The 16,338-nt window shown below is 39.2% G+C and overlaps 1 protein-coding gene across 2 annotated transcripts in view; it reads left to right on the top strand.

The window, feature by feature from the left end:
• The window catches only part of CHRM3 (cholinergic receptor muscarinic 3), a gene marked incomplete at both ends in the record, with an annotated part of 131,216 nt that extends 117,037 nt beyond the window's left edge, over positions 1-14,179 (top strand). For both annotated transcript variants that reach the window (XM_080615616.1, XM_080615617.1), the window contains one exon: positions 12,358-14,179. In XM_080615616.1, coding sequence (XP_080471742.1) covers positions 12,358-14,179 — 1,822 coding nt within the window. The remainder of the gene's footprint in view (positions 1-12,357) is intronic.
• Positions 14,180-16,338: the final 2,159 nt, after the last annotated feature.

Below are 16,338 nucleotides of genomic sequence, written 5' to 3'. Positions count from 1 at the left end.
ACCTTCATTCTGCACACCAGATAAAATCACCGCTTTGTGAATGTGTATTCTGTAAGACTGTAATTCAAAAACTTCAGACTCTTGGGATATATTTCAAGTAGGCAGAAAAAGCAAATATTCCATCAAACAAATACATAGCAATCTAGTGAGATACTGGTAGGAAGAGGACCCTGTCATGAGGGTTACCAACAGGCATTTATATAGAATAACTCAAATTCTTCCTTAGCACCTCCTTCGCCTCTGTCAGGACTGTTTTCATTGGACAAGTCTCTATTTATCTTGCTTTGTAACTCAAGAAAGCGAACAACAAAAAAAATCCTACCAACCCTGCAAACAAACCCTAAAATATATTATGACATTGGAGAATGATTTAATTATTTGGCTGTATTTGAGTAAAGAACAATTGCTTGCATGCATTAAAATCAACAGTGCCTGCTACCATAGATATCCCAGACACTTTACAAATTCCTGGCAACATGAAGTGCAGGGGGTCAGAGTTTCAAATGGTCGCTTTTGATTAGGTTACCGAATTCCACCGGGACTTTCAGATGTATCTGTTCTAGGGAAAAAAGTAAGTTAGGCTACAGCACAAACCACTTTTCAGTAATTTGGCCACTAGTTTGATTCAGACCCATGTATGGATGACATGCATTTCTTTTAGCTGCTGTTGCTATCAAGGAATAGATATAATTTGGTTAGTTATAATTTCCATGTATAACACACAGGCTTTATGAGGCTAGTTAAGATTTTGTTGCAAAGTCCAGACTTCTGCTTCTGAATACCTGTTGTGCCACCTAGTGGGTATTAAACTGCACTTTTAACCAAATGGAAAGATTGATTTAAAATATACTGGTGAATAACGAAGCAAATATTTATACAAATATTTCCAGCATAATGTTGAAACAAAGCATTTTCCCTTTTTGTCTGATTATTTACCAAGGTGTTCTATTACATTAAAAAATATTCCTTTTCAACTATATCACAGCAGTTTGCTTACAATTGTATTAAAGAAATATAATTTATTAAAAGGGTACACACAGAGCTCTCCACCTCCCTGGTGGAGATAAATTACTAGCACATTTCATATGCCTGTATGCTTCTATCAGATTGTCAGCATGAAGGGATATCCACAAATCTCAGAGGTTAGGAATTTCCATTCTGTAATACAATTAAATAAAAAAAATATGCTGAAAATGTTTTTTTCTTACCAACTATGCCAGTTTTCATTTGGAACCAAACTAAAAGGCTTTAAAACATTGTTACAAATGCATTATTTAAAGCATTCTTTGGAAAAAAATAATAAGCAGTGTGATTGAAAACAAAACATTCTGACATAAAGTTTCTCTCATAAGATTTCCTTTCCCATATAAATGCTTCAGTGTCCAAATATCCATGTAGATTTCATTAGCTAATAGCTATTTATTAGCATTGTTTTCTCCTCTAGCTGAAACCTCTCCACAAGATTTTTTATTTCGTTTCCGCTTTTCAAGTAAACCATCTGTCCAGTGTGGGAGTGTTGGGTTTGCTGCAGTGAATAGTAATAATATTTCAATCACCAAAGCCAATAACAATAAATTTCCCTTAATAGGGTGTTTCCTAACATTGTTCCAGTCACTTTATTGCATCTTATGTAAAATTGCCAAACTGTCCATCATCAACAAAAGCTATAGTAAGTGATCTGCATTTTTGGCACCTGCGTGCAATGCCGTAGTTACAGTAGAAAATGTAGTGATCAGCAATAGTACAATTTAGAACCTTTTAGGATTCTCTCAGACTCAAGAGAACTTTAAACGCTTGCTATTTAGCACAGTTAAATGATGTATATTAGAGATCTTTCATATGGCAGGACCTGACACCGGATGAACATGACAACTGCCCAAGAGGCTTTGATAGCCCTTAGCCAGGACCTTGAGGAAAACAGAAACATGTTTTAATATTTTCTCTAAGTAAATAACAAAGCAGAGCTCATCTGCTTTCATCAGCATTTGTCAAAATATCTGAGATTCAGCTTGAAGTTGGCAGAAAATGAAATTACTTTCCAAAGGGAAAAAAAACCCCAAACCACTATTTTTTTGAAAAGGCAGAAAATCAAAACTATGGTTTGAGGTTTGAGGTTTATTTATGGTTTGTTTGGGGTTTTTTGTTTTGGGTTTTTTTGGACTTGTTTGGTTTGGTTTTTTGGCTTTTTGGGGGAGAGCTGGTGTGGTTTGGGTGATTTTTGTTTGTTTTGGGTTTTTTTGGGGGGTGGGTTTGTTGGGTTTTTTTGGTGGTGGTGGTGGGTTTTTTGTTGGGTTTTTTGTTAGGTTTTTTGGTTGGTTGTTGTTTTTTTTTTTGGTTGGTTGGTTGTTGTTTTTTTGTTGTTTGGGCTGCTCATTTTCCCTTAAAGGGAAAGGACTTCCAGGAAAAAAAGTCTTTTCAATTTTCTGGTTTCAAGGCTTGATGGCATCTTGTCATTTCATTTTCTTCTTGCAGACAAATGAAATTGAGAAGAGTGTGTCAGGTGTCAGGTGAGCTTCTGTGAAGCTCAGTATCCAGGCTTTCTGTCTTCTTTGATACTTGAAAAATATCTGTAGTGTTTCCTAGTTTTCCCTGGTGGTATATTGTGTCAGGGAGCAAACAGTAAAAGCAAAAATGTATTTATTTTTAGAGCATAAACTATTGTTTACTCTTTTTTAATGCATTTTCATAAAAGATAGTAAAGAGGTCTGCAAATGAGGGCTGTTGTTCCCTTCAAAGGTTCTTGAAGGCTAATATTCATATTAAATAATGCATGCAAGGATTACTAAAAGTAGGACTAGATTACAAATACAGTAAAATTTACTTGTTTACAGTGATAATGACCTCTTAATTTGCTCAAACTATTTTATTTTTTTTTTAGAGAAAGATCCATTTTAGTAAAAGAGGAGAAATTAACTTAGAAGGCTTGATTTTTTTTTTTTCTATCTGTTTTTCCGTGTCTATTCAAGGTATTCTAGCATTTATCAACATCTTGGAGGACAATATAATTAAGTGTAAGAATTCCCATTACTTTATTTCAAATTATCAATATTTTAATATGACCTTTAAATACTTCATTTGGAGGATTATCTGTGGCATTTGTGCCACGTGAAATTTTAGATCATGACTTTGATTCAGTATCATAATAAATAGCAAAGTATTAAATACTACTATGTAAAAAAGTGTATATATAAAAAATATATATATAAAAAATATTCAAGTTTCTAAGATGGATAGCTTTTTAATTAAAGGAAAAAATATGCACCCTTCATGCATAAGTAAGATAATAAATGGCTGGTATTCTTCTATCATCTCAATCTGATATATTTAAATTCAACATAGTGACCAAGCCTGATTCAGCCAAACCTTCCTGTCCCTAGATACATGCAAAGTCATTGGTCAAAGTGAGTAAAACTCTCTGTATTTGTTTGTAATTCTGACTACATTTCTGACAGCATGTCTGTTTCCTCCAATATCAATTAGATCGATGGATGCAGTTCTTATAAAGCTGTCCGAAAGAGAAACTACCCAGAATTTAAATAATTTCTTCTCTTTGTAATGCACTGTGCAGATTTACCTGTTTGAGCTAACAGTCAGTATTTATTGTAATCTGAATTAAGCAAGGCCTGATTTGCTCTGGTATTCAAGCATTTGAAAACTGTAGACACATTCAAGCTCAGGTTTTTGTTCTATATGAGTTGTTCAGACAATAACCACTAAGTGCACGTGCCCGAGAAAGAAAAGTACCGTTCCTTCAGCAAGTCTGCTGCTGCTACAGATGATAAGCTTCACTGCCCTTAGGCGATATAACAACTGAGATGGGTAGCTCATTTCTGAAGCATCTCCCTAGAATCATTTTAGAAGATTTCAAGATAGGATTATTTTGAAACTAGAAGTCATAGAGTGAATAAGTATTGGGTCACTAAAGCTAAAGAATAAGTAAGTAATAAATAGCATGGAAATATTTATTCAGTGTATGTGGTTATCTGTTGAAATCAGTGTCCTTTTAACTATGCAGACTGGAATTTATGGTTGTTATCCATGGCATATTTGGAAAAATTATGCAAGAGGATTATACAATTCTTGTAACAAATTCAATCTTAAATGGAAGTCTTAAGTGCAAGGGATCAGAAATACAGATCTGGATTTTTGGACAGATGCAACAGATTTGAGATTTTATTTTGTTTTCTGGTCCCACTGGTAACACAGTATTTATTCTTATTTTTATAGCTGTGTAAATAAGCAGATGTTTCCACTGAAATCACTGGCCATTAAAACACATTAGTATTCAAAGTTACATTCCATAGAATCATAGAATAGTTAGGGTTGGAAAGGACCTTAAGATCATCTAGTTCCAACCCCCCTGCCATGGGCAGGGACACCTCACACTAAACCATGACACCCAAGGCCTCATCCAGCCTGGCCTTGAACACCGCCAAGGATGGAGCATTCACAACCTCCCTGGGCAACCCATTCCAGTGCCTCTCATTCACCCTCTCAGTAAAGAATTTCTTCCTTATATCCAATCTAAACTTCCCCTGGTTAAGTTTGAACCCGTTACCCCTTGTCCTGTCACTACAGTCCCTGATGAATAGTCCCTCCCCAGCATCCTTGTAGGCCCCCTTCAGATACTGGAAGGCTGCTATCAGGTCTCCACGCAGCCTTCTCTTCTCCAGGCTGAACAGCCCCAACTTTCTCAGCCTGTCTCCATACAGGAGGTGCTCCAGTCTCCTGGTCATCCTCGTGGCCCTCCTCTGGACTTGTTCCAACAGTTCCATGTCCTTTTTATGTTGAGGACACCAGAACTGCACACAATACTCCAAGTGAGGTCTCACGAGAGAAGAGTAGAGGGGCAGGATCACCTCCTTTGACCTGCTGGTCACGCTCCTTTTGATGCAGCCCAGGATACAGTTGGCTTTCTGGGCTGCAAGCATGCACTGCCGGCTCATGTTCATTTTCTCATCGACCAACACCCCCAAGTCCTTCTCTGCAGGGCTGCTCTGAATCTCTTCTCTGCCCAACCTGTAGCTGTGCCTGGGATTGCTCCGACCCAGGTGTAGGACCTTGCACTTGGCATGGTTAAACTTCATAAAGTTGGCATCAGCCCACCTCACAAGCGTGTCAAGGTCCCTCTGGATGGCATTCCTTCCCTCCGGCGTATCAACCGAACCACACAGCTTGGTGTCATCGGCAAACTTGCTGAGGGCGCACTCAATCCCACTGTCCATGTCACCAACAAAGATGTTGAACAAGACCGGTTCCAACACTGATCCCTGAGGGACACCACTCGTTACCGGTCTCCAGCTGGACATTGAGCCATTGACCATAACTCTTTGCGTGCGGCCATCCAGCCAGTTCTTTATCCACCGAGTGGTCCACCCATTAAATTGATGTCTCTCCAATTTAGAGACAAGGATGTCGTGTGGGACAGTGTCGAACACTTTGCACAAGTCCAGGTAGATGACATCAACTGCTCTGCCCCTGTCCATCAGTTCTGTAGCCCCATCGTAGAAGGCCACCAAATTGGTCAGGCAGGATTTCCCCTTAGTGAAGCCATGCTGGCTGTCACCAACCACCTCCTTGTTTTTCATGTGCCTTAGCATGCCTTCCAGGAGAATCTGCTCCAAGAGTTTGCCAGGCACAGAGGTGAGACTGACTGGTCTGTACATAAAAACACTCAGTGGAGGGAGGGTTCGTGCTACATGAAGTAAAGTTTTTGGAAGAGCAAACATTGTAAAAGCAAATACAGTGTAAGCGGTCAAGGCCTGCAGTGGATGCTTCAGGTACAGCTAGGCAGTATGAGCGTAAGCCTCTCAGTCCAAGTGAAGGCAAAGTTAGATGTTTGGCAAAAGCTAATTGGCAAATTAAGGCATAAAAGAGGCTCTTCCCAGCTTTAGATAATAAATTTCAGTTTCAGGTGCTCCCAGCGTGGCATCCTTACACATCCCAGCAGGAACACTTGAGCTAGCATCTCCCTGTCTCCCCTTGCTTGCAGGGCAGCCAGGGAGACAGATCAGGTATCTTGGTGCTGTGCATTAGGTTCTTTAAATGTTCTCCAAAGTAATGAAAACAATACACAGGATTAAAGAAACTAATTCCTAGTTTGCTCATGCTAGTCCTCACACACTAACAGCAGCAACACAATTAACAAATAATAAGTAAATCTAATTCCTTAATCACAAAGGCAATTTTAAAGCACTGTCATTAAATATAGTTAATTTTAGCAGGCATAAGCAAAACATCTTCATGCATGGAAAATGAATGGGCTTGGATTGAAGTGTTAGTGGGATGTTAAACTGAGCTTTATCTATATCAAGTTGATAGCTAATTAGTGAAAGATAGTCTTCCCTTATCACAAAATTTGGAATAATGTGACAAAAGTATTTACATATATATCTGCAGATATATGTTTGTGTATACATATATGCATATACATACATATGCTTTCATCTGCAGCAATCTATACACATACTTTTGTCACATTATGTGTGCCATATTTGTATGTATATATTCTTATGTGTATATGTACATATATATGAAAGTATAAGAGTATATCAGTTACTTGTTTGTATCTTCAAAGAGTCAACAGTGGCCAGGGCATTTCATAATGTTATCAGTTTCTATGGCTCTGTATTCTCATTCTGCAAAGATGCAAAACCATATTGAGCGTAATATCTTTAATCATCAGTATAGGTAAGGCATGAAAAATCTGAGGTCCTGTTCACTGATAATTACACTCTTTCTGCTATCACATACACATTCACTAGGAATCCTCTAGCATGCTACACTAGCTGCAAGTGATGCGAGCTGCTATATAAGAAGTGTAAAACCATGAATGCTAGTGTGAATACTTGCATAGTTTTTTTTTTCCAATACAAGTTTTTAAAATACTTCATTGTTTTGGGTTTTTTGTTGGTGTTTTTTTAAAAAAGCCTCTGTGTGGTTTGAAAAATAGGTATATGTAACCTTGGAATAATTTCAGGAAAACTTCAAAATTCATATGTATTTTTATTTTACCAAATACGAGGTTTGGAACAAACCTTATGTGCTAGTTTAGGACACGGCATTAAGCATTCTGAAGGCTTGGTTTCTTTACATTAGAAAACAGTTTTGTAATTCACTGCATGGAGTTCTCTGCTGTCTAGGCTAATGTGGATAGAGAAGCAATGCAGGGGAAAATGGAAAATAAGGTAAGCGATTTTCTTGTCTGTGCAATCAAATGAGATGTGAAATCCTTCAGTCGCAAAGGCTTGCTGGTTATGAGCTCACATATAGCCAAGCCCAGAGACTGCCATCTGACTTCCCAGAAAAAATGCGTCTTGGGGTCCTTTAAGGACAGCAAGAAAATAGACTTCTCCACAAAAATTAAGGTTGTGTGTTTGTGAATAGGAAGGTTTAAGGAAAAGTAAAAATTTAGTAAACAAATATGAAGTATTCACAAAACTGCTGAAATATGAAATAAGCAGAGAGAAATTAAACGGGGTGGAAATGTGTGACAGAACTGTCTAGTCTGTTTTGCTTTCTATTTACAGCAATGTGCAATGAATTAGACTATTCCAAAAATCCAGGCTTTTAAATCTGTGTTATAACCAGTTATTGAAGTTTGTGACCATTTCTGTAGCTCCTTTCTCCATCCTCTCCAGTGGGGCTTAGTGAGATATTTAGTATCGCCATCCCTCCAGTGGGGCAGGGAGCAGAGGTACCTTGGGAAGGATGTATGTGAAAGTTTGTACAACCATTGTCTGTGCTGGGCCTACCCTTTTTCTGAATAATGCTAGGAAGTGTACATTGCCTCTGGTGTTCTCTGGCCTGTACCTTTTGTAAGCTCTTATTAAGCAGAAACAAGAGCAACAACAATAAAACCCAAAACAAAAAAAAAACCCACAGTGAACAGGATAGCAGTAATCTTAGGTAAAGTAATTATATATTCTTGGGCTAAAAAAAGTTTCCTTTGTTACTCCCTGGCTTGAAATTGTACTGTAATGTATGGTACCAACAATTTGTAAACTCTTACCCTGGTATACAAACCTATAATCATGTCACGGTTTGGTTTGTTTGCCTCACTCACACTGTGCTCACTGTTTGTTTTACCAAAATATTTGTGGCTGCTTTCCTGCTTGGTGGCACATCATTCTGTCTCTGAGCTTGGCTTGCCAGGCAGGCACTGGCCAGCTGCCCTGTGGATCACGCTGTTGCTTTGTTGAACCCAGGCCACTCTCTCTTTCCTGTAGCACTTCTTAGAGAGAAAGCAGAAAATAGAGGACAGGTTTGGAAAATGATGGATAATTTACCTTGCTTTGGCTTCCTGAAGGGAAGAAAATCCGGTTGCGCTGATCTGGTATGTTATGATAGTGGTGGTGTGACAGGTTTATTCTGTGCAGATGAACATATGGGTAATACATTTTTTATTGAATTAAGCGGTGCAGTTACAGAAGCTTGTAGAAGAGCCAGAATAACAAAAGATTGTCCTGCTAGGATGTCCATTTTATCAAATAGTCCAGCCAGTGTGAGTTTAGGGGTCCCTTTAATGCCTGAGGAGTTTTAAAAGCTGAGTTTCAGCGTGCAGTATTGCAGTGGACAGCAGGTAGCTCTCAATTTCTCCTCTTCCTCAGTTACTGGACTGCTAAGGTCTGTGCAGGTTTTCATTGAAGCAGTGGCTTGGAGGAGTTACTTTGAAGTCCAGGGATGGGAGAACTGAAAGGTTTGGTTCCAGCACCTGGTCAGCATCTGAAAGACTGCAGCTGAAGTATGGCTTTCTCAGGCTTCCTCATAATGAGTCTTTTAAAGCATGGCCTTTCTGAAGGGATTTATTGATTAATTTACATTTAAACTTCATTTCAAAGTCTACAGTTAAACAGAATTCACAATCATTTTACAGACCTAGCGATAGAGCAGCATTTACACGTTAATTTTCCAAGATTAGTTGTATCTTGTATGCAGTAGCTGTTTTGAACCTCCAGGGTTAACACATAGGTTGTTTTATGGTTGTGTTATGCAACAAAAATGGGAATTACTCCTGAACTGTCAACAATTTTTATTTCCTAGCAATAGCGTTATTTCTACCATCACTTCTAATTTCTAGCATCACTTCTAAATTATATTGCGGTTTATTCTATGCCCTGTCCTGAAAGTTTTGTTTCCTTTGTCAGTATCTTCTGCCTGGTCCTTTCTTGTGTATTATAAGAAACAAGCTTGGTCTTTAATGAAAAAGCAGCACAATGATGTCATCACCATATAAATTTACCTGCTAGACTTCTCACTCAATACTTAACTATGTTGGCTGTTACCTTGTCAAGGTTTCACAAGCGTATGTCTGCGGAGAGGAGTCTTTCTGTCTTTCATCTTCTGCTCTCTGTCTTTAACATCAGTGATGGAAAGTCTGCACCCTATAATAATAATCATTTCTGGCATATATTTAGCAAATATCATTACTTCAAATCTGTCATACTATTCTGGTTTTGACCTCACCTCATCTGACAGCTCTGGAAAAGATGCCTGCTTCCTAAGTAAAACATTGCAAGAAAGATGGTTTCCAGCAATCGTATTTGAGTTAAAGATCTTTTCCCCACTGTGAGTAACCACACTGGCCCATGAACACCTGGTGAGAGCTTCATCAGCGCTTGTGTAAGTGGTTGCTCACAGCTGAACTTTGTTTCACCCGTGCATTGGAAAGGGCAAGCCAAACTTGAATGCTGCTTTACAGTCTTTGCCAAAGGAGAATGTTCTTGTACCTTGAATTTTCATAGGCCTTCATTTTTAACTTTTGAATATGTGGAATCTCCAATTTTGTAGACATGTAAATGAATGTTGTCTTTGGTTAAGGTGAGGGAATGAGCTGGTATGAGTGTGCCTGAGGGGGTGTGAATAAAAAAAAGGCAAGAGAGCTTCCAATCCAGACCTCTGCTTGCCTTTTTGCAAATTACTTTCTTCAGACTTTCATTTAATTATGCAGGATAAGTCTATCTCTCACAGTGCAGATTTAACTTCTTCAGCTTCTTTGAACCAATATAGCAGGGATCAGTGAGGACATGTTGCTGTACTGTATGCTTGGTGGCCTGAAGTACACCACCTCTGTAGTCAGAAGTATTTTGCTTTGAGGAAAAAAAAAGGAAATCTGTTTTGTTCCACAGCTTCTCTAATAGGTGGCAAGGACATGGTGAAATTGAGTCAGAAAAGTTCATTTGGATTTTCTTGGCAAAGGAACAATTAAAATGCAAAAAAAAACCATTAAACATTTTAGAGCAGCAGCTTGATAAATTTTCAGAATGTCTTTTTGCCTCAAATTTAATTCTAAATTGCACATTTCTTTCACACTGGTTGATGAGAAGCTCAACATGACCTCAACAGATCTCCAGGGAGACCTTACATCATCCTTCCAGTGCCTAAAGGGGCCTACAAGAAATCTGGAGAGGGACTTTTCACAAGGGCATGGAGTGACAGGACAAGGGGGAATGGTTTTAAACTGAAAGAGGGTAGATTTAGACATTAGGAAGAAATTCTTTACTGTGAGTGTAGTGAGGCACTGGCACAGGTTGCCCAGAGAAACTATGGCTGCCCCATCCCTGGCAGTCTTCAAGGCCAGGTTAGATGGAGCTCTGAGCAACCTGGTCTAGCGGAAGGTGTCCTTGCCCATAGCAGGGGTTTGGGACTAGATGATCTTTAAGGTCCCTTCCAACCCAAACTGTTCTATGATTCTATGATATGAACCTTGCAAAGAAATGAAAACTTGGAATGACAAAGTTTAGTTTCAACCTACTTTGATTTTAAGAAAATCAGTTATCCATGTCGGTTTGTAGTTCATAAAAGTCTTGCCATTGTCTTTTTCCAAAATTTTTTTAATTGCTCCAAATTGTCAATCTTTTAATGAGGAACAGGGTTAAATTTAACTGTGTGATTTCCCACAGCAATATTTATTGTTGTTATTGTGGTGGTGTTATGATTTTTGCATCCTGTGATTAACAAATTAAAAGTTGATTGAATTAGATTAAAATAAGGCAGCATCATTGTAACCTTGTCTTCCTATTAATAAAGGGAGAAATTATTATCTCATTTGTGCTAGATATCAAAATATGGGGGGCTTGTGTTCGTTATTGTGCATGAGCTAAGGGAACGCATTGTTGGTCCGTATATTCCATATGTCAAAGAAACTGCACCATTTAAGATCATGTTGTGTTTTACGGCTTGCTAGCAAAACCAAGTACAGGTCAAGGGAATACTGAATTTAGAAGTTAATTAAAGTATCAAAACCTCCTGGTTTGGGTAAATATTTTGTGTAACACCAGTGCATTGTGGTGCTCTTTATTACCTCGTACCATAACATACTGATTCTGGAAGGATTCATATCTGGAAAACAAACATTTCAGCATATTGACAGCACATTTTGTTCAATATTTACGGTTGGTGATGGATTTTTTCATCAGAATTCTTGTTTCTTGATGCTATAATTGATTTATTACAATGAATCTAGTCAGCTGATCACAAAGTTAATGAAATAAGGGAAATAAGATTATGAAGCTTAATTATTAATCCCTTTCATGTTTTTTCCTCTTTTCCTAGTGTGTATAATGATTGCTTTGACATTTCTGACTCTAGAGACCATATTTTCAAAGCAAATTTTAACATGTGTTGCCCCAAAGACATTTTGAAGTCATTAGATGTACAAAATCCTTAGTTCAAGTATAAAAATGTGCATGAGAAATGAATATTGGCATGTGCCAAAAGTACTAATGAGAACTTCTAGTACCTTTATCAGGTAGATGGAAATGAAAAGATCTCTGCAGCCTCACAGGTTAGAGTAGCTTGACACAGTGAAACAATGCTGGCTTGTATCTTTAGACAGACAGAACAATATTTTTGTTTGGCAGCAGCAGCAGGTAGAGGCAGCAGAGACTGGGGCAGTGTTTTGCTAGTGCCAGAATAGCACTGGAGACCAGCACTGATTCAGACTTGGGAGGATATGTGGCTGCATATGTCTGGCATTTAGTTTGTAAAGGCTCCAGAATAGTAAGCTGTTGAGATGTAGAGTTCAGGGAAGATCTGTCAGGGAGTGTTTTAATTAAGTTAGAGTGGAGCATTTTAATACTAGTGTGGGTTCATTTTGTCCTAGGATTTTGGTTCTTCTGTGATTGAATGTTTTTAAGGAAATTTTATGTGATTACTACGAAGGGCTCACATAAACCACAGCCATAAGCTGAGTACTGTCATGTACACACTTGACTTGGAATATGTCACGAATAGCGTGGCTTTTAAAGACGTCTTTCAAAGTGCTAAAGGTATTTTATGTATGAGTGTGAGGATGGTTATCTATTTACTTTCTTCACCTGTTCACTTGGTTTTTGTTTGTTTTTTTCTCTGCTGCAGACTATGTCAGAGAGCCACAATGATCATGCAAAATAACAGTTCAGCTTTGCCCCTGTTTTCAAATGTAAGCTCCTTCTGGAAGAGAGATTCATACGGACCAGGACTTCTTGATGAAGCAGCATCACTCATTGGCAGCTATGATTTCCCTCAGACCACAGAGAGTTTTCTCCTCTCCACTGTGGAATCAGCAAACGTGTCCCTAAATGCCACAAGCAAAGACCCTCTGGGTGGACACACAGTCTGGCAAGTAGTTTTGATTGCTTTCCTCACTGGGATCCTTGCACTGGTGACCATCATAGGAAACGTCCTAGTGATTGTTGCATTTAAAGTTAACAAACAACTGAAAACAGTAAACAACTACTTCTTATTGAGTCTTGCCTGTGCAGATCTGATCATCGGTGTTATTTCCATGAATCTTTACACCACATACATCATCATGGACCACTGGGCTTTGGGAAACTTGGCCTGTGATCTTTGGCTCTCTATTGACTATGTTGCCAGTAATGCCTCTGTCATGAATCTCCTTGTCATAAGTTTTGACAGGTATTTTTCCATCACTAGGCCACTTACATACAGAGCCAAACGAACAACCAAAAGGGCTGGGGTAATGATTGGTTTAGCATGGATTGTCTCTTTTGTTCTTTGGGCCCCTGCCATCTTGTTCTGGCAGTATTTTGTTGGGGAGAGGACTGTGCCTCCTGATGAATGTTTCATCCAGTTTCTAAGTGAACCTGTCATCACTTTTGGCACTGCCATAGCTGCCTTTTACTTGCCAGTCACCATTATGAGTATTTTATATTGGAGGATCTACAAGGAGACCGAGAAACGCACCAAAGAGTTAGCAGGGCTACAGGCTTCGGGCAGTGAAGCAGAGGCAGCACGCTTCGTACACCAGACAGGCAGCTCCCGCAGCTGCAGCAGCTATGAGCTGCAACGACAGAGCATGAAACGCTCCACCCGAAGGAAATATGGACGCTGCCACTTCTGGCTCACAATGAAAAGCTGGGAACCCAACACAGACCAGGGGGATCAAGAGCACAGCAGCAGTGACAGCTGGAACAACAATGATGCTGCTGCTTCCCTTGAAAATTCAGCCTCCTCTGACGAGGAAGACATCGCTGCAGAGACCAGAGCCATCTATTCAATCGTGTTGAAGCTTCCTGGTCACAGCGCCATCCTCAATTCTACAAAACTCCCCTCCTCAGAAGATTTGCATGAGTCAGGGGATGAACTGCAGAAATCCGACACTGAATCGAAGGAAAAGAAACCTAAAAAATTGCACCCTCCCAAAAGCGTTCAGGATGGTGGGAATTTCCAGAAGAGCTTTTCTAAGCTTCCAATTCAGCCAGGGTCGGCGGAGACAACCACAGATTCTGATGGCATCTCATCAGTGACCAAGACATCTGCAGCCCTGCCCTTGTCCTTCAAGGAAGCAACCCTGGCAAAAAAGTTCGCCTTGAAGACCAGAAGTCAGATCACAAAGCGAAAACGAATGTCACTTATCAAAGAAAAGAAAGCGGCACAAACACTTAGTGCCATTTTGTTTGCCTTCATCATTACCTGGACCCCATATAACATAATGGTTCTGGTGAACACATTTTGCAGCTGTATCCCCAAAACTTTCTGGAACCTGGGGTACTGGCTTTGCTACATCAATAGTACAGTGAACCCCATGTGCTATGCACTGTGTAACAAAACATTCAGAAACACTTTCAAGATGCTACTGCTGTGCCAGTGTGACAAACGGAAACGACGCAAACAGCAGTATCAGCAGAGGCAGTCTGTCATTTTTCATAAGCGGATCCCCAGGGAGGCTTCATAGAATAGTATTTTTTAAGCAATTGAAAAAAATAATGAAGTGGGAATGGGATGGGACAGGATGGGATAGGATGGAACAGGATGGCATGGGACAGGACAGAATGGGACGGGATAAAAAGGGAAGGGATGGGATGGAATAGGATGAGTTGGGGTGGGAGGGTGGTTCCAGGGTGCTTATTTAAATATTTAAGCATCAAGATGTGAAAGCAGCTGCCAGGCTTACGTATCCTTTTAATAAATCCAGTTTAATATAAAAACCAAGTATGCATTGAGCAAAAACTCACAAACTTCAACGTTTTTACTGAGGAATGACAGACTTAATAAAGTTTTCCTACAAATTTGCAAGAAGCTGTATAGCAATTATAAACCCATTACCGATCTGCCCAGCTTTTTGATTATAGTCAACTCTGGGATCTCAGGTAAGCACATCTAGCTAGCCCAACTCTTCTATTTCCAAGGAATCCAACAACTTACAATTCAAGTCACATACAGATGTAGCAAGCTAGCGAAACAGGATTATGTAATTATTTGAGACACTGTATAGGTTGCAAAATTGCTTCTTGTTGTCCAGGTAGAGTTTCCTGTCTACTTCTCTTCTGGTGTATTGTTAATTGTACCCCTGATTCCTGATTGCCGAGTATCTATGTGTGCAGCTCATGTTATATATATGTGTGTGAGTGTGTTTGTATGTATAGCATACATTCACACCTCTAAACTACACACATACCAGGAAAGAGGTAATCTATTGGTTTAGGTTTTACAGGGCCCCCCATCACAATTACATGTGAGTGAAATAAAAAAATAAACAAACCCCCAGAAAGTCATATTATAAATGCATATATCATTTGCCACCTGAAATTCAAATTTATCTTTGAAATCAAAGCATGGTGCCCACATTTCAAATGGAGAGAACTGAACCCTGTGAACCTAATGGCCTACAGAGTTTCCTAATGGGGCACATGCCCAGTAAAACCTTAATCTTGAGCCCAGTATCTCTCCCCAGAGTGATCACACCTCTTTAAAAGATACAAAGGTGAAAGGAATTGAAGGCTACATTCAGGGCAGAATGTGAAGTTATCTTTGCAGGGTGTGGGATGGTCGGAGCCCACATCTGGGTTGCACAGTGCTAGTGCTCAAAGGGACTCGCTCAGGAACCAGGCGGGTGCAGCCAGTAGCAGGAGCGCTGTTTCCTGGTTGGGCGGCTTTGCTGCTGTCAGAGCATGCACAGATGCTGAAACACCTTGTCCTGACTTGCACCATGTGGATGCACCACCGTTCTCAGAGCCACCTGAGATCCAGTGCACAGTACCTGTATAGCTTCCAGTGAAAGCTCAGGTTGTAATTTTATATCTGAAGCTGGTGGAGCCCCCCCCCCCCCACTGTCTGCCCAGGTGATCTTCAGATGCAGAAGATTTGTGTGAAAGAAATGCTTTATTTTTGCACGTGAAGGATGCTCACTAAAAAATGGTTTTTTTCCAGAACCTGTTTTAAAAATCATCAGGAGAAGTGCACCTAAATCCATTTAATGCCAGGTTATTTGGTGTTGCAAAAAACATTGATATTGCCAATTTGTAACCTGGCAATTTTTCATAAAGAAAATTTTACAAGGGCTTTAATATTTATAGCTTTGACATGACCAGTACTTCCTGGTATTTGTGATGTGGTCTGCACCAAATATGATTTATAAAAGTCAGAGATCCCCTGGGGAAAGGATTGTACTTTAAACTATTGTTCTGAATTTGATTTAGTTACATGTTGAAAGATAATTTTGTATTCTCCTTTGAACTGACCAAAACTTTTTTTATTGCTTAGACTCTTATTTTGCTGAAAATAAAACAAAACAAATACCTTCTTTTACAAAGGGGCATCAGTGTTGTGAACACAGAACTGATGTTAAAGCTGCTTTTGTATTCAGTGTGAGATGGTGTTTACAGATGAATTTGACAACAGTGGAAATATATTAAATGGTGTCTGTGTATCTGAACTATTTAATTTTGTGTTATGTTCATATGAAGAAATATTTATACATACTTCACCAAATGTTTTATTTAATGTTGATAAATATTGCTCTTCAGTCTTCAGCTGTAGTGTCCTTTTAAAGTGATTCATTAAGGTCTGCTTGAGAAATGAATAGAGTATACCTATCTTTCTTGTCACTAAAAA

This window comes from Psittacula echo (assembly GCF_963264785.1).
Source record: "Psittacula echo genome assembly, chromosome: 4".
Taxonomy (NCBI): Eukaryota; Metazoa; Chordata; class Aves; order Psittaciformes; family Psittacidae; genus Psittacula; species Psittacula echo.
Note: the sequence above shows the minus strand (reverse complement) of the source record. Positions and strands in the feature narration are given on the sequence as shown.